At 33.4% G+C, this 24,641-nt stretch overlaps 1 protein-coding gene and 1 long non-coding RNA gene across 2 annotated transcripts in view; both read left to right on the top strand.

The window, feature by feature from the left end:
• The window catches only part of LOC101890864 (proton-associated sugar transporter A), a 137,104-nt gene that overhangs the window by 53,982 nt on the left and 58,481 nt on the right, over positions 1-24,641 (top strand). Inside the window, exon 4 of the mRNA XM_059126939.1 lies at positions 14,753-15,087. Coding sequence (XP_058982922.1) covers positions 14,753-15,087 — 335 coding nt within the window. The remainder of the gene's footprint in view (positions 1-14,752; positions 15,088-24,641) is intronic.
• LOC105261596 (uncharacterized) lies at positions 4,412-5,251 on the top strand. Its single transcript, XR_009343065.1, has 3 exons — positions 4,412-4,628; positions 4,685-5,029; positions 5,110-5,251. It is a non-coding gene; the product is annotated as an uncharacterized LOC105261596 (long non-coding RNA).

Here is a 24,641-nt window from a genome sequence, read left to right on the forward strand (position 1 = left end):
TCGGCGGAAAATATATATGGGAGCTATATCCAAATCTGAACCGATTTTAATATAATTTGACTAATTTATATTCTAATCAAAATCCCGTTACATATTCCAAATTTCTTTGGAATCGAACATACATATCGTGTATGGTGCATAAAATACATGAAATCGGTCAAAATATATATGAGAGCTATATCCAAATCTGAACCGATTTTAATATAATTTGACAAATGCATATTTGTTTTAATTTCCGCTACACATTCCAAATTTCATTGAAATTAGAGATACATAGCGTGTTTGGTGCATCAAATACATGAAATCGGTCGAAAATATATATGGGAGCTATATCCAAATCTGAACCGATTTCAATTTAATTTGACAAATTCATTTTGGCTCCCAATTCCGTTACTTATTTTAAATTTCATTACAATTGGAAATACATGTCGTGTTTGGTCCACCAAATACATAAAATCGGCCGAAAATATATATGGGAGCTATATCCAAATCTGAACCGATTTCAATATAATTTGACAAATTTATTTTCGGATTAAATCCCGTCACACATTCCAAATTTCATTGGAATCGAACATTCATATTGTGTTTGAGGCATCAAATGAACGATATCTAAATCTGAACCGATTACAATATAATTTGGCAAACGTATTTTTGTTCCAAATTCCGTTACGTATTCCAAATTGGAGACTGTATCTTCAAACAATCAATAGATATGTGCATATAAAATCTAAATTTTTGGGAGGTACCTCCGATTCTGATGCAATATCTCCAGTTCCAAGTGGAAATTCAAAAATGTATATAGCCTATGTTACTTTCAGGCGATGTTGCAGTATATATGGAAATTTTCAGGAAAATCTATTCAGCGGTTTTCGAGTCCATAAATTACAAACAAACAAACAAACATACAAACATTGTCCTCTTTTATATATATATATATATATATATATATATATATATATATATATATATATATATATATATATCAGCGTAACATTCTAAGACGATTTAGCCATGTCCGTCTGTCTGTCTGTTGTAATCACGCCAAACGAATTGAGAAGTTTAAATTTTGCACATATGTTTTTTTCGCCAGTAGTAGTTCGTAAATGGGCTATGTAGGTTCACGTTTTAATATAGCTCCCATGTAACGGTACCTCCCGATATTCAGTATTGATTTTAGCGACATTATTCTCCGGAATTGTTTCAAAATTGGTATTTGAAGTTCCAAAAGTTCCACGTCTTCGTATAGCCCCCATATAACGGTACAACCCTATTTTCAGTATTTTGATGATTTTAGCGACATTATTCACCGGAATTGTTTCAAATTTGGTATTTAAAGTTCGTAATGAATACTACAGCCTGTGGCAGTAAATGGTCTATGCAGATCCACGTCTTCCCATAGCCCCCATATTACTGCACCTCCCAATATTCGGTATTTTGATGAGTTTAGCGTCATTATTCATCGTAGTAGTTTCAAATTACGTATTTAGAGTTTGTAATGGAAACTACAGTCTGTGACAGAAAATGGTCTATGCACGTGCAGATCTTCGTATAGGCCCCATATATCAGTACCTCCCTATATTCGGTATTTTGACGATTTTAGGTACAATACTCACCGAAATTGTTTGAGATGTCGTAGTTGACGTTGGTAATGGAAGCTACAGCCTGTGACAGAAAATTGTCTAAGCCGGTCCAGGTCTTCGTATAGCTCCGATATAACGGTACCTCTATATGTACGGTATTTTGATTATTTTGTCTTCAATATTCACCGTTTGTTTCAAGTCTCGAATATGAATATGGTAATGGCTTGTGACAAACAATGCATATGTAGGTGCATGTCGTACAGACTCTAATATAACGGCTATATTCTGTAATTTTAAGATGTTAACATATTTTTTGGCGAATGTTATCTTTTTCGAAATTTTCCAAATTCGTTCTAAATGGTGGAGGGTATTCAAAGTTCGACACGACCGAACTTACTGCTTTTTTATACCCTACACCATACTTTGGAGGGTATATTCATTTTGTCAAACCGTTTGTAACTCATCCAAATAATGATCTTAGACCCAACAAAGTATATATATTCTTGATCAGCGTAAAATTCTAAGACGATTTAGGCATGTCCGTCTGTCTGTCTGTCTGTTGTAATCACGCTATCTTTCGAACGAATTGAGATAGAAGGCTAAAATTTTGCACACATGTTTATTTTTCAAATAGGCAAATTATGTTCGTAAATGGGCCATGTAGGTGCAAGTTTTCATATAGCCCCCATATAACGGTACCTCCCGATGTTCGGTATTTTGATGATTTTAGCGACGTTATTCACCAGAACTGTTTCAAATTTTGTAATTAAAGTTCGTACTAGCTATGACAGAAAATTGTCAGTGCAAGTCCACGTCTTCGTATAGTCCCCATATAACGGTACTACCCTATATTAGGTATTTTGATGATTTTAGAGACATTATTTACCGGAATTGTTTCAAATTTGGTGTTTGATGTTCGTAATGGATACTACAGCCTATGGTAGTAAATCGTCTATGCAGATCCACGTCATTTGGTGTTTGACGTTCGTAATGGAAACTACAGCCTATGGTAGTAAATCGTCTATGCAGATCCACGTCTTCCGATAGTCCCCATATAACTGTACCTCCCAATATTCGGTATTTTTATGATTTTAGCGTCATTTTTACCGTAGTAGTTTCAAATTACGTATTTAGAGTTCGTAATGGAAACTACAATCTGTGACAGAAAATGGTCTATGCAGGTCCAGGTCTTCGTATAGGCCCCATATATCAGTACCTCCCTATATTCAGTATTTTTACGATTTTAGGTACAATACTCACCGAAATTGTTTGAGATGTCGTAGTTGAAGTTGGTAATGGAAGCTACAGCCTGTGACAGAAAATTGTCTATACAGGCACAGGTCTTCGTATAGCTCCGATATAACGGTACCACCCTATGTACGGTATTTTGAAGATTTTGGCTTCATTATTCACCGTTTATTTCAAGTTTCGAATTTGAATATGGTAATGGCTTGTGACAAACAATGCATATGTAGGTACATGTCGTAAAGACTCTAATGAACGGCTATATTCGGTATTTTTAGGATGTTAGCAGAATTTTTGGCGAATGTTGCCTTTTTCGAAAATTTCCAAATTCGTTCTATATGGTGGAGGGTATTCAAAGTTCGACACGACCGAACTTACTGCTTTTTTACTTGTTACTTTTTTAATTTGTTTTTCTGTCAATTTTATATAATGTTTTTGTTTAAATTTGGCTAATCATATTGCATTCAGTCGTTTTTTGTGAACAAAATAACGAATTATTTTCAGTACATAAAAGATAGTTATGTTAGTTACTACGCTTATAAATAAAGAACGACTTGAGAGATTTTGACAATTCATACAATTTCAGAATGGTATATTGGCAAAAAAAAAAAAAAAAAAAAAAAAAAAAAAAAAAAAAAAACCTGAAAATATGACAATCAAAATTTGAATGAAAAAATCTTTTTGGCGTGAAATTTTTTCAATTTGACATACTATAATGAAGTGTACATTTGTTTATGAATAATAATGGAATAATGTATAATTCATACATACGAACTAAAGGCCTGCACAAGACGAATTGTATGAATTATGCTTTTTTTCGACACACTGACTTTGTCTACTCAATCATGCGCTATGTATTTGATAAGCAATGACAACCAACAACATCCCCCATTTTGATTCATGTGTGCCATTGTCTAAGGTTCGATCGTGGCATGTCTGATTCGAATATTTGAATGGTGTTCTCCATAAATGCAGGGTGTCAACGATGACATCGAACCGTGTCGTCGTCAAATTGTGTGTCATTTGTGTACGTGTGCTTAAATTGAGAGAGTGTGTGTGTGTTACTTTCGACGGTAAGGGTGTGTTTTTGTGTGTGCTGTAATGAAAATTATACTGAACAATAATGAAATATATACTGAACAATCCCAATTTATTGGTGATTATCATAAAATTTTGGTCATAAACAAGAGGTAAATATTGTTTGCTTACCCTAGATTTAATTTATTTAGGGTCATTGTTAAAATTTATGGAGTAGATGTATAAAATGGGTTATGGACAGGAGATAGTAACTCTAATTAAAAGAATAAATTCAATTTTTAGATTATTTTACGTTTATAACAATCACCATTTATATCGATTTTATAAATTAATATACGAAAGTATATAATAACTAACATATTAAAACTAAATATTGGTTTATTATTAACTTTTGTATTATTTTATTTAAATAATTTATAATAATGTCGATAACTATTGGCTTCATGCAGATTAAATCAGCCAACGGCCACCGACGCCGCCCAATTTTTAAGGCCGTCGTCTTTAGTTAACGTCTCAGACATTCAATTAGTAAACAAACAAACAAAATTTAATTGTTTGTTAAAACTTTCGAATAGTATAGTGTTTTCTTCGGAATTAAAATTGATTTAATGCTTTTGTGTGTGGTTGTTTTAAAATTTATTACAAAAAAATTATGAAAAGTTCAAGCAAGAGACATTTAAGGAGGCTTTTTAAAAAGAAAGAATATCTAGATGTCTCTCCCAGAAATTAGTCGCAAAACTCTTGGTTTATAACCCATAGCTAAATGTAAGTAAATATTTTAGTATTTTTTTAATAAATTGCATTAATAAATTACATTACAGATCCCAATAAGGCGGAGGCATGCCAAAATTGTTAGAAGCAAATAAACAGTAAGTTGGAATAAACAAAAAACAAGTAAAAAAGCAGTAAAAGCCGGGCCGAACTTTTTATACCCTCCACCAATATGTGATTACAACAGACAGACGGACGTCGATAAATCGATTTACTATTTTACGCTGATCCAGAATATATATACTTCGTGGGGTCTAACATGAGTATTTCGGGGAGTTACAAACGGAATGACAAACTTAATATACCCTCAATAGTATGGTGGAGGGTATAATAACACTCAATAACCATACATATGTTTTTTTATTCTCTTTCAGATACAATACAAAGTCTTCAAGGTAATTTCTTTTTAAAACCATTCAAATCCTTTAAAAAAACCCTTTTGATAATTTACATGACTATTATTTTTTATTCATAGAAACCATCACAACCCAAAACGATGTGATTATGAAAACTCTTTCTGAACATAAAGTGTTAAAAGGAAGAATTTTATATCAGGAAGTGACTCAGAATAATTTGGCCTTTACATTCCCTTTAGACTCTATAAATGGCTTAAGCGATGAATTTATTAATTTTGGTTTTCAAAACCAAACATTTAATTTAAACTAGAAATCTTTGATTTTTTTAAACCTACAAATGTACGAAATATTTATATAAGTTGTTTGTAATGGTGAAGTGATCTTTAATTTTCATTAGAATAAATTTTTGTGTTATTAAAATATACATTTTTAAACCCATTTTATTTTAGTTACGAATAGTGATTATAAAGCCAACGTGTAAACAACTAACTTTTAGTTGACTGAAATTAAAGTAACGTATAGTTAGTTAAAAAAAACCAACTTAAAGCTTATTTAAATAAGTTAGTTTATAGCTAGCTCCAATGAGTTAACTTTAAGTTAATGGCTGGGTAGTTAACTTAAAGTTAACTAAAAGTACTGCAGAGCAGGACAATTGACTACTCCCTAGGACATCGCCATGTTAAAAGAGTTAGTTAATTGCATGTAACAGTAATCCAAGTGTCAACCACCACTACTTGAGAAATAGTTAGCTTTCAATTAATTTAAAGTTAACTGAGTTGACGACAGGGTATTTATACCCTACACCACAAGCTGGTCAGGGTATTATGTCTTTGTGCATTTGTTTGTAACAGGCAAAAGGAAACGAGATAGACCAATAGTTTCTTTTGATGATCTGCATAGAATCACATTCTGATTTCAGAAATCATTTGTTTGGCCCAAGGACGAACCCTATTGAAATTGGAGATAATGGGTCAAAATTTAGATATAGCGTCCATATATATCTTCGTCCGATTTTCTTTTTATTGTGCACAAAATGTGTAATTTCAGCCCGAATAGTATGAAATTTTGCACATACAACCAAATTAGGCCTGAAAAAAAGTACGCCAAATTTTACCGAGATCGGTTCAGATTTGGATATAGCTCCCATATAAAACTTCGACCGATTAATGTTTTATTGTGCACCAAACGTCTAATATTCGTCCAAATGGGATGGAATTTGGTACTTACGACCGAATTGAGTCTAGAAGCTAGTATATCAAATTTGGTGAAGATCAGTTCAGATATAGCTATAGCTCCCATGTATACTGTTCATCCGATTATAACAATATTTGTTACCCACAGCCGTAATATGCACTCCGTAACAACGATATTCAGGGAAATATATCATACATATAGTGTTCTTTTAAAATTAAAAATTAAAGTTTGTGGGCAGAGATTTGACTCTCATTCAATAACAGAATACGCACAACAGAATTGAACAATAGAAGTATATAGTGTTGTTATGTGAATTATAGTAGCACTCATTCTCACTTACACCTCACTACCGGAGGCAAACATTTATGAAATTATAATCAAAATAAGATGATTTTTCAGGGGATTATTGCTTTTTAATAAGGTTTAACATTTTAGATTGTTTTGTCAATAACCACGAAATGTGAAAATTTTGTGTGGACCAATTAGAAGTACCTTCTATATTTTAGTATTCGCCAAGAAATTCTTTATTACAAAAAATTCATTTTTTCACATATCGGAAAAGCAGGTAGCGATTGCGCTTGGCAATTGTTTCATAATTGTTGTTGTTTTTTTTTTTTTTTTTGATAGAACATTTTTGTATGACACACTATTCAACATTCCTTTTTTATTGGTCATTACATGTTATGACGATGGGTTTGAGTGTGACCGACATGACGAGACATCGAGCATTTGGTTGGATGTCACGTACGGTTATGCGATTGATCAAACAGGGCACAACATGACGAGCGTTTTCTCTCCATGGCATAGAGAAAATTGTCACATTTGCAGCCCTTTAATACGAACCGTTGTATGTGGGATATACGATAACTTGAACCTATATAGATATTTCTCTTCCAGGGAGTAAAGTGCTTGGAAAGAACTTCTAGTATGGATTTTTAGTCAATTCCGTTGAAAAATGTTGCTAAAATCATCAAAATACCGAATATAGGGAGGTACCGTTATATTGGGGAGAAACGACATCGTAGACCTATATAGACAATAATCTTCCAGGGGGTGAAGTACTTAGACGGAAATTCTTTATGAAAAATCCTTTTTAGACGATTCTATCGGAAAATGTGGCAAAAATCATCAAGATACCGAGTATCGAGGGGTACCGTTGTATGGGGGCTTACAATATCGTTGACCTATATAAAAAATTCTCTTCCAGAGGGAAAAGTACTCAGAAAAAAACGCCAATGTGGATTTTCAGGCAATTCCATTGGAAAACGTGGCTTAAATCATCAAAATAACAAATATCGAGGGGATACCGTTGTATGGGAGCTATACGGTATCATGGACCTATAAAACAATTTTCTTCCAGAGGGTAAAGTAGACAGAAGGAAATCCTTATGTGGATTTTCGGACAATTCTATCGGAAATGGGGCTAAAATCGTCAAGCTACCGAATATTGGGGAGGGGGGGGGGGGGGGTGTACCGTCGTATGTCGGCTATACAATATCGTTGACCTATATAAACAATTCTCTTCCAGAAGGAAAAGTACTCGGAAAAAAACCCAGTGTGGATTTTCAGACAATTGCATTGGAAAATGTGGCTAAAATCATCAAAATTCCGAATATGGGGGTACCGTTGTATACGATATCGTGGACCGATATAGCCCATCGTCGAACTTGACCTGCCTGCAGACAAAAGACTGATATGTGCAAAATTTTAGTTTCCTATCTTCAGATGTTGAGTTGCAAACGTAAGGACGAACTTAATATACCATCCATACTACATATATATGGTGGAGGGTATGAAAATGACCGACAAAGCGTTGTGGGGCTAATTTTGAAACGTGGACTTACTTCTTTCACATGACAATATCAGTAAAATACCGAATATTAAGGGTGCAAAATAGTAGAGCCAATTGGACATTTAGTAAGAAAAGGATTTCTTCTTAAACTTTCAAGGTACCTTAAATCGCTCTTGCAGGTCATGATATCGGTCATAACCCCGGATAAGGGTACAACCCGATTTCAAGTATATTTCACATTATAACCATAGTTTTCATACTAATTTGAGAAAAAACCATCCTTGCAAAAAATGATCACATATTGGTATAACCATCATATGATTTAAGCTTGGGGGTCTTGGATCCTTTTTTCATTTTTTTTGCCCTTATTTGGCATGTTGGTTTCTAGGGCGGAAGAAAACCTCTTCGCATATAATTTTCAATATTCGGAATAGGACCCATCTTAGTCTTGACCACATTCATCAATTAATTTGGCAAAAAAATTGTATTTATTCTACCCTGGGGTAGATAGTTCATCTTACAGCTAATTGTCCACATAGGCATTTATTTAAGAAACTTAAAAAAATATGAATATTAGAAAGTAGCACGGGACCGAACATTTGTTTTATCGTCATTGAATTATACTATGATGAAAAAGATGGACTTTATTGGGTCTACAACGTATAATTTAAAAGACCAAAAAATTAATTCCCATCTTACGATATGATAGCCGTTCTATTGGCAACTTCGTAAGGACATGTACATTTGCTGTAAAAAATCCGTGAACAAATTCAAGATATTTATACCCTCTACCATAGTATGGAGGGTATATTAAGTATGTCATTCCACGTCTAGATAGCCCTCGGTATTTTGATGATTTTTATATATATATATATTTTTGAACAGCGATAACAGCGATATATATTCTAAGACGATGTAGCCATGTCCGTCATTTATATATATATATATATATATATACACATATATACATATATATATATATATATATATATATATATATATATATATATATATATATATATATATATATATATATATATATATATATATATACATATATATATATATATATATATATATATATATATATATATATATATATATATATATACATACCCCGAGTTAGGTTTTTAAAGAAAAACATATTGACCACGACTACTTTTACGCCCACTATTTCGATTTATCTAAAATCCTTATATTTGCCAAAATAATAAAGATATCGGTTTAAGAATTATTACACGAGATGCTGTTGGCATTCCATCCAACCCAAAGTACTTATTTAGGGGCTGAGGAACGCACCTACTTTTAAATCTATCTCTCTATATGTACAAGACAGTGGTGTCAGTTACTACTCTTATAACATAAAGACCGCCGGTCTGATTTTAACGATTCGGACAAATTCGGAATTGGCAGAAAAGAATAAAATCCAAAAAACTAGCGTAAAATTGTGAATTTTGAACATTTTCATTTTGACTTTTAAAATGTACAATAGTAATATTTTATATTGCATATGTTTTTCCATTTTGATTTACTATTTTCGAATATACATTTGTAGTGTTTTTTTTTTGTTTTTGGAAATTCTAATATGATGTGTATGTTTTTTTGGGTAGTATAAAGCCACAACGTATGAAACAGTTGTTTATAGATTTTATGTATTTATTCGTATTACCCAATATTTACATAAAATCTATAAATAACAGTTTTATCCGTTGTCGCTTTATATGAAAATTCTAAAATCGGGAAAAATCGACAATTTTTCAATGGAATCGAAATTCAAAATAATAGTACATTCTACCGAAAAACTTCGTAAGGACCTTTAAAAATTTGTCGCAAAAAAAAAACAGCGAACTAATTGAAGATTCTTTTTCTTTTTTCTTTATTGAAGTGTACATTTTTTTATTGTTTAGAATTCTGAATGAATAATATTAAAAATGAAATGAGGGCGCAATACGATTTTAAATGCTTTCTACTCCAGGACCTACATCGTGCTTCAGCTGGAAAATGCGAACACATTTAAACACACAAAAATGACCGAAGAAGCGTTATGGGGTTAATTTCGAAAAGTGGATATATATATACATATGTATATATATATATATATATATATATATATATATATATATATATATATATATATATATATATATATATATATATATATATATATATATATATATATATATATATATATATATATATATATATATATATATATTATAAGTGAAACTATACGAATAATGTCATTTCAAAAAACGGTAAGCTATGAAAAAAAAATATATTTTATGGGTTTTTCAATTTGATAAACTTTATTTCATTGACTCGATTTCTTGAGAACTGATTTCAATGAAGTGTAGTACCGAATTAAGTTACTTTATAATTTCGTATTTTTTTTTCATGTTTCTGCCACAATTTACGACTGAATGAGTCCCAGATTGACATTTCGGAGTTTATTTCATATAGACGTACATCCCAAATCTACGTTTTTGAAATGACATTATTCGTATAGTTCACTTACTTTTCACTTTTTTGGGATTTAAATCCGATATTCGGCATTTTTACTATCTTAGCCACATTTTCTAACGAATTAGAATTTTTTTATTCTTCATGAGTACTACTAAAGGACATCATTTATATATTTATTTCATCGTATTTTGAAGATTTTTTTATTTTAAAGATTTTCTTTACTTCATGGTGGTGTGCCCTTTATTTAAAAGATTTTCTATACTTCATGGTGGAGTGTCCGGCCAAACTTAATGCTTTTTTACTAGCTAATTGCTAGATCTTCCCAGTGTCTTAACCGTAGTATTCAAAAAGTATTTTTTATCATTTGCTTTGCTAACTAAAATTAACAACATACACATTATAATTTTATTCACCTTTGCACAAAAAGTGAAAATAAAAAACGTACATACAATATTCCTCTTAATTTCCTGAAAAGTTTCTGTCCCGTTTCACGACCTAAACTAAAATAAACTTCGTATAAATTTGGATATACCCCGACTTATTTTGATAGAAATATTAATTTTTATATAAAGGGTTACATTTTGAAAGTTTTAGCTGCAGTGTTTCTTCCAATATTCTATTTCTAGTTCTCAGATAGAGGAAAACACGATTCAACCGCAATTGATATGAAATTCTTCTAATAGCCTTATTTTGCCTAAGATAGTGTGTATTGAAAATGGTAATTATAGGTCCACATTTAGACATAGGCCCCATACCGATTACCGATTTTAGGCATAATTTTTAACTAATTATTATTAGAAAGAGTTTCTTTTCCTGTACCATCCATATAACTTGACAATTTGATTTCTTTAGAGGTAAGTTTACCGTTTGGTATTTTTTTCGATACCAGTTCAAAACGTGATATACTTCTTGATATACTACTTGATATTTCGGGATTCCATAAGGTAAAATTTCATCTCGTAAACAGTTTCTGTTTGACCCAAGGCATCCTAAATAGTAATATGGGTCCTCAATCTATATATAAAAATTAATTGTTGTTTGTTGGTAATGGAATCAGTTGAAAACGGCTTGACCGATTTGCATAATTTTTTGTACAAACGTTCGTCATACCCCGAGTTAGGTTTTTAAAGAAAATATTGACTTGATTTATCTAAAATCTTTATATTTGCCAGATAATGACGATATCGGTTTGAAAATTATTACACGAGATACTGTTGGCTTTCCCTCCAAACTTAGGAATTTATTTGGGCGCTAGGGAACTGACCATGCATACTTCTAATCTATCTACATATATAAGGAAGTTGTGTTAGTTACTACGCATATTACTCAAGAACCGCTGATCTGATTTTAACGATTTACACAAATTCGGAATTGTCTCTTGGCAGAAAAGGATAAAATCCAAAAAATCGCGTAAAAACGTGAAATTTTAAAATTTTCATTTTGACTTTTGAAGTGTACAATAGTAATATTTTATTTTGCATGATTTTTTTTCCATTTTGACTTACTATTTCGGAATATACATTTGTAGTGTTTTTTTTTTTAATTCTAATATGATGTGTAGTGTTTTTGGGTAGTAGAAAGCGACGAAAATAATGGAGTGGCGGAACTGAATAGATGATGTCAAAATAATTTAACGTGGTCAAATCAAAATTGCTAAAAAATCAAAAAAGAGCATATTGCACTGCAAAAACTCTAAAATAGGGAAAAACTGAGAACATTTTTTCAATGGAATCAAATTTCAAAATAATAGTAAGGAACAAACTTCGTAAGGACCTTTAACTATTGGCTGTAAAAAACCAGCGAACAAGTTGAAGATTATTTTCAATTTGTTTATTAGTTACTATGCTTATAACTCAAGAACGTTTTGACGGATTTTCACAAATCATACATCTTCGGGATGGAATCTTGCAAAAAAATTGCGTAAAATATGACAATAAAAATATAAAAGAAAAAATCCTTTTGGCGTGAAATTTTTTCAATTTAAAAACTATATAGAAGTGTACATTTTTTATTGTTTTGAATTCTGAATGAATAATATCAAAAATGAAATAGTACGCAATAAGATGTTAAATGGCGATCTTTCATGTCTGAAATTGGCATTTAGCTTTCATCTCCAGGATCTACATCGTGCTTCAGCTGGAAGATGCGAATACTTTTAAATAAACAAAAATAACCGACAAAACGTTATGGGGCTCATTTCAACACGTGGACCTACCTACTTCTATCACATGACAATGATCCGTCCAATGAGAACTCAATATGCAAAATTCATTGGGACTGCAATCAGTGAAATACCGAATATAAAGGGAAAAGGATTTCTATTCTTTCAGAAATTCTTCCTAAACTTTCACGATACCTTAAATCACTTCTGCAGTTCATGATATGAGCCATAACCCCCGGATAAGGATACAACCCGATTTCAAGTATATCTTACATTTTAACCATATTTTCATACTAATTTCGGCAAATGTTGGTAATTTGGGAAGAAACCATCCATGCAAAAACGTTTGTATAACCATCATATGATTTAAGGAACCGGACATTTGTTTAATCGTCTTTAATTATACTATGATAAAAGATATGGAAATTATGGGGTCTCCAACGCGCAATTTCAATGACAAATAATTCATATTACTTTAAAAACAAGTAAAATAAATTAAGTTCGGCCGGGCAGAATTATTACTATCATCCATCTGAGGGTAAAGGAAACATTTTTATATAAAAGTATCTAAATTCAAGCGTGTTTCACTTTAAACTTCATATACCAGTAAGACTGTTTGAATGAGGCCGTTATATGGGGCCAAACCAAAACGGGAACCTCTGTGGACAATTTTATACTTCAAGGATTGTCATCTATCAAACCTTCTAAAATACCAAATTTGAAACAATTATACGCGTAAATGTGTGGATTATCAACATACCCAATATGGGTAGGTATCGTTATATGTGTTAGACAAATCCGAGAAGAAATGTGGCAAAAATCATCAAAATACCGAATTTCGAGAGATACCGTTATATGGGGACTATACCAAAACGTGAACCGATAGATCATTTTCAATACCAACCATCCTATACACAATAAAAATTCTTCGGCTAAATTTTGACGCTATACGTCAAATAATGTGGGCTGTATCGTAATTTAAACAAACAGACATACAGACGGACAAATCGACTTAGAGTTTTATGCTGATTATGAATATATATGCATATTTAATGGGGTCTATGACGAACATTTAGTGATGTTACAAATGGAATGAAAAGTTAATATACCCTCCTTTCCAAGGTGGATGATATAATAGCATTAAAGACTAAAATTACGGGCCGGCAAAGCGGACCGGGCCAGCTAGTATTATATATTTTTAAGCTCTTGGTCACATTTTCGAAGTGGATGTAGCTTAATATTTTCAGATCTTGGTAAATAGAAAATACTGCCGCAAACATTAATAACTAATCCCCATGTAACCACCTGATCCACTATATTGACTACAATTTAGTAATTCCAGAGGATTTGTGACTTGTATATAAGTGTTACCAAGTTTAGAAGAGCCGACTTTTAATCGGAATCCCAGAACTTATTGCAGCCGCAATTAAATCTTCAAAGAAAAGTACGTAACTTGAATTCGGCTATAAGTATTGAACGTCATTATTCTATCATGTAGCAGCGTACGAATAGCCATGCGGCAATAGAAAGTAGAGCTCCCTGTTTTGATTTCTGCTATATGCGGTAAATAATAACAACTTCACAGGAAAATTGGAATTGGGCCATGTCTTTCAAGTGAACATGCTATATTAGTACCAGATCATAATTCATGATCTTCCAAAGAAATCGTCCTTCCAATCCGCCACAAGTTCCAACTCTAAATTCGAAAAGAAAGTTTCTATCCATCTTCTTCGCCTGTTGTCTTTTTAAATGTTTGTTAAATTTGATTAGATAGAATAGATTTGCCGTTAGTGGATAGTAAATTTTTCCTAGGAAAAAGTTTCCATCAGACTCGGATAGGTATTGCTTAGACCTACAATTACAAGGATTTGATTTTTTTTCCAACATTTCTCCATTCAATTCTTGGTCTGATAGTGTTTATGTTATGAATCAATACTGTTTCAAAATTTCGTGTTGATATCTGGAAAACTACACAAATAATTATGGTTGATCTAGCATATATTTTCAGCATATATGCCCCCATGACTATACCCAACATTGAAGCCACAATGATTAAAATATTTTACAGAAATATTAACTTCTTACTTGTTGTTTTCAAATATTTGTTTTCCTCACGATGGAGAGTATTAAAAGTCTATCTTTATCATTTCAGATGATCATGCAAAAGGTCTTTCCACATTTACAATAATGGCTGGGCTTGGTGGCTTTATGGGTTATTCAATGGGAGGTATTAACTGGGACGCAACAGCGATTGGCCGCCGATTGGGAGGACATGTAAAAGCTGTGTTCACCATTATTACCTTTATTTTTATAACATGTGTCTCCCTAACGATAACAAGTTTCAAGGAGATTCCGCTTTGGGCCTTAATTCCTGCCAAAACCTCAGTGTCGTTAAAGGATGAAAAGGATCATCTTGGTGATGGTTCCGTCAGTTATGGGGCCTTGGATGAAACCCAATTTGTTGGAAATGAGCAACCTACCCCAACGGTAAGTTTTATATACAAACTAGCTAAATCCAGTGCGCTTCGCAACCATAATTTCATTTGTTTATTTTACCCTTTTGATAGTGTGTCTGTCGATTGAAATATATATACAGACCACATTATTTCACACAGAACTATGAAATTTGTCATAATACTTAGCTTTGTTTCCAGAATAATTGAAATTGATAAGGTATTTTGACTATTTTAACCATGATATGTGGAATTGTTTAAAATTCGGTAATTATCTTTTGTAATAGATTATATCTCAGGTTGCAGAGTATTTTTCAAATAGGTCCTGGTATAACGGTACCGCCCAGTTTATGGTAATTTGTGACGTTAACTGTATAATGTGCCCGCTTTCATAGAGTTTAAAATGGAACTCGCTCGAATATTGAATTCAGATACTTTGCCTCCAATATGACGCAAAACATCAGTTTTCCAGCAGTCATAAAATGTCATATGTGTAAAATTCAACCAAAAGGTTGTGTTCTTTCTCGCCTTTTTATATTTAGTCAATCGAGCCTTCACTTTTTATAAAGTGAAAAGAACAAGCAAGCACAAAGGAGAAAATTGTAGGAGTTTCCCCCACCAATGGTAACAAACTCACTACAAGCAGAATAGCTATTAGGAGAATTTCTACCAAAAATGTCCGTCGATTCATTAAAAACGTAAGACCCTAGGGACGTTTTAAAAATATACGACGTACTGATTTAAATAAAAAAGTTATATCGGGCAAAAGAAAACAAAAAACCATAGGGGAAAAAACAAAAAAAAAAACATGGGCGTAGAAATGAAACAAGACAAGGACAAGAAAGGTCCCAACTACAATAAAAAAAATAATTACTTTGAAAACAGGACATCAAATTGTCTAAGATAAAATTCAAGAGGAATTCCGAAAAAATGGATCAAGAAGCAAGTTTCTTAGTCTAGGCAGACTATTTCTGCACAACATTGGCGATACAATTTAAAAAAGTGGTAACGTGAACATTAACGTTTTACAACAAACCTTGAAAAGTTTTAAAAAGGACATTCCTCAGAGAATCCAGGAAAGTTCGGTAGCAGTGGATAAATGCCTTATGTTAGCGTATAAATTAATGGCGACGAGAACATTAAGATGCAAGTTGAATGGAGATACTGCACAAGCGGAAATAGAGGAATGCTTAAAAACACCAGAACCCTGGAGCTTTGAACGTGAGTACTTTTCCCTTAGTCCGGTGAGGAAGCTGAGTAGTGTGCACAGAATGTATTTCCCACCTTTGGGTTGAGAACAAAGCAGAGGCCCTCGCAGACCATGGTGTGCTGAAAGGTGTGAAAATGATCGAGATATTCTCGAAAAAGCCAGCAGATATAGGTTATTTTATTCCCACGACTGCAAATGTGACTGGTGTGTTGTTGTTGCTTATAACTTTGAAGACATGAATTTGTTCCCGCCGGAAAGTCATAACTCGGAGCAAAAACTTAGAGCCTTTACAGAATCTAATGAAGCCAAGAAAGAGGAATGGCGTCATATTGAATCACAACTGGACGAAACAGCTACTCCAATTGAAATATGGCCTGAAAACAGTTAATAATACAAAACTGGGGCTTGAAGATTTAGTACAGTCCTTGCTCGATAAATTTGAATGAGAAATACTATGGCAGTAGAATCTGAGAAGCAACGGCGTGACTTGGAAAAACCAGTCCAAGTTCTGGGAGCTAAGTTGGAGCCGCAAAATAGAAAATTGGAATTCAAGGCGGCAAAAGTCGAAGCATCAGAGGACAAAGAAAGAAATTTAATCGATGCATCGCTGCAAGAATGCAAAGACATTTTTGGAGTGGATCCTGATTATTATAATTCGTCTAAGTATGGAGCAAAGAAATATGATAATTCAGGAGGAGCAGAAAACTTCAAGGAAGATGAGCGAGGCAAAGTGAAGAAAATTATTATTACACAGTAGCTGAAATAAAGTCTGGTTCCACGGCATGGTAATATTAATAAATCAATCAAACTTTGTGTTAGAAATATCAGCCATAAGATGACCAATGATGCCTTCAGAAAATTTCACTATTCACATGATAGCGGCGAGTAACCACTATTCTGAGACCCTCTAAAATCTAATAAATATAATTGTGTGGCTGCGATTAGTTACAATTAAATTAGTTTTTGTAGCATTTAAGAAACATATATTTAAATAACAAGTAAAAAACTGTAAGTTCGGCCGGGCCGATCTTTGAATACCCTCCACCATTTAGAACGATTTTGGCAATTTTCAAACAAATAAAAACCGTCTGTTAAAATCTTAGTAGCCGTTATATTAGAGTCTATACGACGACGTGGACCTGCATAGGTAACTTTATAAACCATTACGATACTCAAATGCGAAACTTGAATACAAAAATTCGGTGAATAATATAGATAAAATTAAATTAAACCTTCACAGACAATTTTATGTCATAGGCTGTAGTACCCATTACGAACTTCAAGTACCAAATTTGAAACATTTCCGGCGAATAATGTCGCTGAAATCACCAAAATTCCATAAATCACCATTATATGGAGGCTATACCAAAACGTGGACCTACATGACTCATTTTCAATACCAAAAGTCCTGCAGACATAAAATACATTTGAGTAAAATTTTATTAATATACTTTATTTCGTTCGAAAGCTACAGCGATTTCCAGAGATGGACGGACATCGCTAAATCGACATAGAAATTTATGCTGATCAAGAGGGGTTTAAAACGTATATTTCGAGGTGTTACAAACGGAATGACAAACTTAATATATCTCCCATACTAAGTGTTGTGAGAATATAATCCAATCTCCCTCTTCAATTGTCAACTCTCGAAGCAGTTGTATTCTTTTCTCGCTTTCTTAAATTTAGTCCTTCGAGCCGGATTGAGAATTAAATCTACAGCCAAACCGTTCGGATGTCTTTCTCTTCTCATATACAATCGACAAAAATACGTCTTTCACAAAGTGTCAATGCAATACTAAGTTCACATGACCCTTAATTAGAAAATATATACTTAATTAGAAAATATATACCTTATTCCTCACACAAAACATTCTGAGCACACAAAAATGTTGGTTCTTTGACCTATTCAAATCACTCTCAGAACTACGATGAAATATGCGCCATCCCTAACAAATGAGAGCAATTATCAAAAAAATAAATAAATAAAATTATATGTACAATTGCAAAATATGATTGATAAAAACACAAGACTAGACTGACTAGATGCTAGTATTTAGACAAATGTGGCAAAAATCTTCAAGATGCTGAATAGAAGGTACCATTATGTGCGGGCCATAAGAAAACTATACATACCATGTTCCGCCACAGAAACTAGAACCCATTACGAACTACAAATACTAAATTATAGACAAATCCGTAGAACATGTGGCAAAACTCATCAAAACACGGACTATCGGGAGGTACCGTTATATGGGGACTATACAAAAACGTGGACCTGTACATACAATGTTTCGCCACCGGAGCTAGAACTCATTTCGAACTACAAATACCAAATTTTTAAAAAATCCGTGAAAAAATGTTGCATAAATAGTCAAAATACCGAACATCGGGAGGTACCGTTATATGGCGGTTATACCAAAACGTGGAACTATACTTTCAATGTTTCGCCATCGGATTTATAACCCATTATGACCAAAAATACCAATTTTTAGACAAATCCGTGGAAATATGTGGCAAAAATTAAATAAATATCGTATATCGGGAGGTACCATTATATGGGGGCTATACGAAGACGTGAATCTGCACACACAATTTTCAGTCTTAGGCTTTAGTATCCATTACGAACATCCAGTACCAAATTTGAAACAATTCGGGTGAATAATATCGCTAAAACCATAAAAATACCGAATATCGGGAGATGCCGTTAAATAAGGGGGCTTTACGAAGTCGTGGACCTACACGGGCAATTTTCTATCGTAGTCTGTAGTATCCATTTCGAACTTCAAATACCAAATTTGAAACCATTCCGGTGAATGATGTCGCTTAAATCACCAAAATACCGAATCTCGGGAGGTACAATTATATGGGCCTATACCAAAACGTGCACCTACATGGCCCATTTTCTAAACCGAAGGTTCCGCAAGCATAATATACACTTCAGTAAAATTGTATCAACCTGCTTCATTCCTTTTGGAAGCTAGAGTGATTTCCACAGACGGACGGACATCGCTAAATCGACATAACATTTTATGCTGATCAAGAACATGTATACTGTGTGCGGTCAAAAATGTATGTTTCGAGGTGTTACAAACGGAATATACCCTCTATACTATGGTGGAGTATATAAAAATTCGGTGAATAATGTAGCTAAAATCATCAAAATACCGGCTACACGAAGACGTGGACCTGCACAGACAATCTCCTGTCATAGGCTGTAGTATTCATTACGAACTTCAACTACCAACTTTGAAACTATTCCGATGAATAATGTTGCTAAAATCATCAAAATACCGAATATCGGGAGGTACCGTTTTATGGGGGATATACGAAGACGTGAACCTGCACAGATAATCTTCAGTCATAGGCTTTAGTATCCATTACGAACTTCAAATACCAAATTTGAAACAATTCCGGTGAGTATTGTACCTAAAATCGTCAAAATACCGAATATAGGGAGGTACCGTTATATGGAGGCTATACCAAAACGTGGAGCTACATGGTCCATAACAATATAATGCTTTAACGAGATGAAAATTAAGTTCAATGGAATCACCCCCGAAAACAGAACATATATCCCATAACCAATCCCTTCAAAAACACAAAACGCAATAACAACAATAATAAACAACCACATCCACCACAGGAAATATCAGAGGAACTCAATTATAGCCACCCAAGTGCACTAATATATTGTAGTGCCAACACCATAGCCGCTTTAACTAACAAAATACTACTAAAAAAAATTCAACATATTAAAACTCTATAATACACGAATCAGGGGAACATAAACTAGCGATACAACGTTGAAAAACAAACCTCTCTGAATTCCCGGTGGCAATTCAGATTACAGGGAAAGAAAACCAAAATAGACCGGACTTAGGCATAATCATAACCCACATAAGCGGGAAAACAAGGAGAATTTGCATAAATATATTAAGACACATAAAACAAAAATACTTAATCCACATTCAATTCTAACCAAGCAACAACTCTATAGAACAAATCCGCGAAAACAAAACTACTAGAATACACAATAAGACTAAGATTATACCTGAAAAGTTATTAAAGGTGCAAACAAAGCAAACAGTTCCAAAATAAACAAAAAAGATTTTATAATAGCATAGCCGCAAATTGAATATACATATTAGTGAATGATTTTGACATTTGTGTTTACATGCGTGTCAAAAGAAAAATATAGTGGAACGCAAAATTACACTAAAATGCTTACGTTTTCGTTCGCTTTGATGTTCGTACAATTTTTCGATACTTCGTCAGCAAAAAGTTTTAGTACTCAAATATTTTATACCCTCCACCATATATAGTATGGAGGGTATATTAACCCATTAACGCCGACGGGTGCGAAAACGCACCAAAAATAGAGGTGTTTTTTAGCATGCATAGAAACGGTTTCATATTTGATATCGCTTTCCTGTTTCTTGGTATAGATAGTAGATGGATGGGTCTATTTATTTGATTTTGGCTGTTTTTTCATCAGATGTCACCTACATGATGATAAACGCATCGCCAAGTGCAGGTTTTTCCACGTGCAAAAAATAACCCTATTATACAAAGAAAACATATAGAAAAATAATATTTTTAAATATGTATTGGTATGGATCGGTAGCTCTTTGCCCTATATTTAACTCATAAGATTTTCAAAATTGTACATATAAACGTCTTTGCATATATACGGTACTTTTTTACTAAGAAAAGTATTTTCGGTTAACCTTATGTACGAACGCTAATAAAGCGCTCCCAATCAAAATAGCTCTCACACCGTCTGCTCTCTGTTACGATCTCTATAATGCATCATTTCGCTTAAAAAATATCTAAAGAGATGTACAAGTGTCGTATTTTCTCCAGGATAAATTCAGTTGAATGTGCCAAAATCCAGCCAACTTGACTTAAAATTACATATTTGGTTCACAATAAATATGCAATTGTATGAAGATATATATGGAATCAATATTCAAATCTGAACCGATACCGATTTGTCAGAAATGTTCTTGAATTATATTTGTGCAGATTACGAATGTGAGGGACTTAAACCCCAAATCGGATGAATCATATATATGGGAGATATAACTATATCAATACCAATTTTCACCAAATTAGAAGTACTTGCTTCAGGGTTGCATTCACTCGTTTGTGTCGAAATCCATCCATATTGGATACATATTAAACATGTGGCGCACAATAAAATATAAATCGAAAATATATATGGGAGCATCGAAATCTGAACCGATTGCCAGATATACTTCTAGACTGAACCTGGCTGCGTGTACCTAAATTGATTTGATTCGGACGGATATTACGCATTTGTATTGTATTGTATAGTGCACTACTTATGTATTGTGCACTACTTATGAAATGGGACGACACTATGTATAGGAGCTATATTCAAATCTGATCCGTTAATTACAATTTCCATAGATTTTCAAATGGACGATTCTTTCTCTTTTTATTTAAAAAAAAATATTTTCTTTGTATCAAATGACATTTCCCTCTTAGTCATAAGACTGACGTTGCAGAAAAGCGAAAAAGAGACATAAATAAAATTGGTCGTTTAGTATCATGTTTTCGATCTTTTATGTTACTCTTCAGACTTATCAACATCCAGCACGTATATTCGAATCCTTATATTGTAAATTTGTTAAATTAAGCTATCAAAAGTATAGTATAATAATAAATAAATAGGGTGCAAAAGGCACGTCAAATCCCTATATTCTCAAACAAATGTTCTCCAATATTCATAATTAGAAATAGTAAAAAAGCAGTAAGTTCGGCCGGACCGAACTTTGAATATCGAACCATATGAAACGAATTAGGAAATTTTCAAAAAAAATTTAAAAATACCGAATATCGGAAGGTGCCGATATATGGGGCGATATACGATATTGTGTACCTATAAAGACAATTCTCTTTCAGAGGGTATTGTACTCACAAGGAACTCCTTGTGTTGAATTTCAGACAATTCCATCGAAAAGTGTGGCTAAAATATTATAAATCAAAATACCCAATATCGGCGGGGACCTTTATATGGGAACTATACCTAAACGTGGACGGATATATATCATTTTCAATACCAACCATCCTAGACACAATACAAATTGTTCTGTTAAATTTTGACGCTCTACGTCAAATAATGGGGCTGTATCTTGATTTCAACTGACAGATAGACAGACGGACGGACATCGTCAATTCGACTTAGAATTTTGTGCTAATTATGAATATATGTACTTTATGGGGTCTTCAACGAAATGTTACAAACGAAATGACAAAGCTAATATACCCCCCTTTCCAAAGTGGAGGGTATGATACCGTGCAACCTTTGGAACATGCATTACTTCACTATTTTATACCCTCCACCAAAAAAAGTATGGAGGGTATATCAAATTCGTCATTCTGTTTGTAACTCATCGAAATAATCATTTTAGACCCAACAAAGTATATATATTCTTGATCAGCGTAAAATTCTCAAATAGAATTGTCTATATAGGTCCACGATATCGTATATCCCCCATATAACTGTACCCCCGATATTCGGTACTTTGATGATGTTAGCCACATTTTTCAATTGAATTGTCTTAAAATCCACACAAGTAGTTCCTTGTGAGTACTTTACCCCCTGAGAGAGAATTGTCTATACGGGTCAACGATATCGTATATCCCCCATATAACGGTACCCCCGATATTCGGTATTTTGATGATTTTACCCACATTTTTATCGGAATTGTCTGAAAATCCACACAAGGAGTTCCTTGTGCGCATTTTACCCCCTCAAATAGAATTGTCTATATAGGTCCACGATATCGTATAGCCCCCATATAACGGTACCCCCGATATTTGGTATTTTGATGATTTTATCCACATTTTTCAATGGAATTGTCTGAAATTCCACAAAAGGAGTCCCTTGTGGGCATTTTACCCCCTCAAACAGAATTGTCTATATCGGTCCACGATATCGTATAGCCCCCATATAACGGTACCCCCGATATTTGGTATTTTGATGATTTCATCCACATTTTTCAATGGAATTGTCTGATATTCCACAAAAGGAGTCCCTTGTGCGCATTTTACCCCCTCAAAAAGAATTGTCTATATAGGTCCATATCGTATATTCCCCATATAATTGTACCCCCCGGATATTCGGTATTGTGATGATGTTAGCCACATTTTTCAACGGAATTGTCTTCAAATCCACACAAGTAGTTCCTTGTGAGTACTTTACCCCCTGAGAGAGAATTGTCTATACAGGTCCACGATATCGTATATCCCCCATATAACGGTACCCCCCCCCCCCCCCGATATTCGGTATTTTGATGATTTTACCCACATTTTTCAACGGAATTGTCTGAAAATCCACACAAAGAGTTCCTTGTGGGTACTTTATACTAAAGGGCTGCAAATGTGACAATTTTCTCTATTTATGCCATGGAGAGAAAACGCTCGTCATGTTATGCCCTGTTTGATTAAATGCATAACGGTACGTGACATCCAACCAAATGCTCGATGTCTCGTCATGTCGATCACACTCAAACCCATCGTCATAACATGTAATGATCAATAAAAAAGGAATGTTAAATAGTGTGTCATACAAAAATGTTCTATCAAAAAAAACAACAATTATGAAACAATTGCCAACGAAAAAGACACTCACGTGATGAAGGCAAAGCAAAATATTAAAGGTACTTCTAATTGGTCAACACAAAATTTTCGCGGTTATTGACGAAACAATCTAAAATGTTAAAACTTATTAAAAAGCAATAATCCCCTGAAAAGTTATCTTATTTTGATTATAATTTCATAAATGTTTGCCTCCGGTAGTGAGGTGTAAATGAGAATGAGTGCTACTGTAATTCACATAACAACACTATATACTTCCATTGTTCAATTCTGTGCATATTCTGTTATTGAATTTTAAAAGAACACTATATGTATGATATATTTCCCTGAATACCGTTGTTACGGAGTGCATATTACGGCTGTGGGTAACAAATATAACAAATCGGATGAACAGTATATATGGGAGCTATAGCCATATCTGAACCGATCTTCACCAAATTTGATATACTAGCTTCTAGACTCAATTTGGTCGTAAGTGCCAAATTCCCCATTTGGACAAATATTAGACGTTTGGTGCACAATAAAACAAAAATCGGTCGAAATTTTATATGGGAGCTATATCCAAATCTGAGCCGATCTCGGAAAAATTTGGCGTACTTATTTTCAGGCCTAATTTGGTTGTATGTGCAAAATTTTATACTATTCGGGCTGAAATTACACATTTTGTGCACAATAAAAAGAAAATCGGACGAAGATATATATGGGAGCTATATCTAAACTTTGACCGATTATCTCCAATCTCAATAAGGTTC

The sequence above is a fragment of the Musca domestica genome, unplaced genomic scaffold, assembly GCF_030504385.1.
Source record: "Musca domestica strain aabys unplaced genomic scaffold, Musca_domestica.polishedcontigs.V.1.1 4, whole genome shotgun sequence".
Taxonomy (NCBI): Eukaryota; Metazoa; Arthropoda; class Insecta; order Diptera; family Muscidae; genus Musca; species Musca domestica.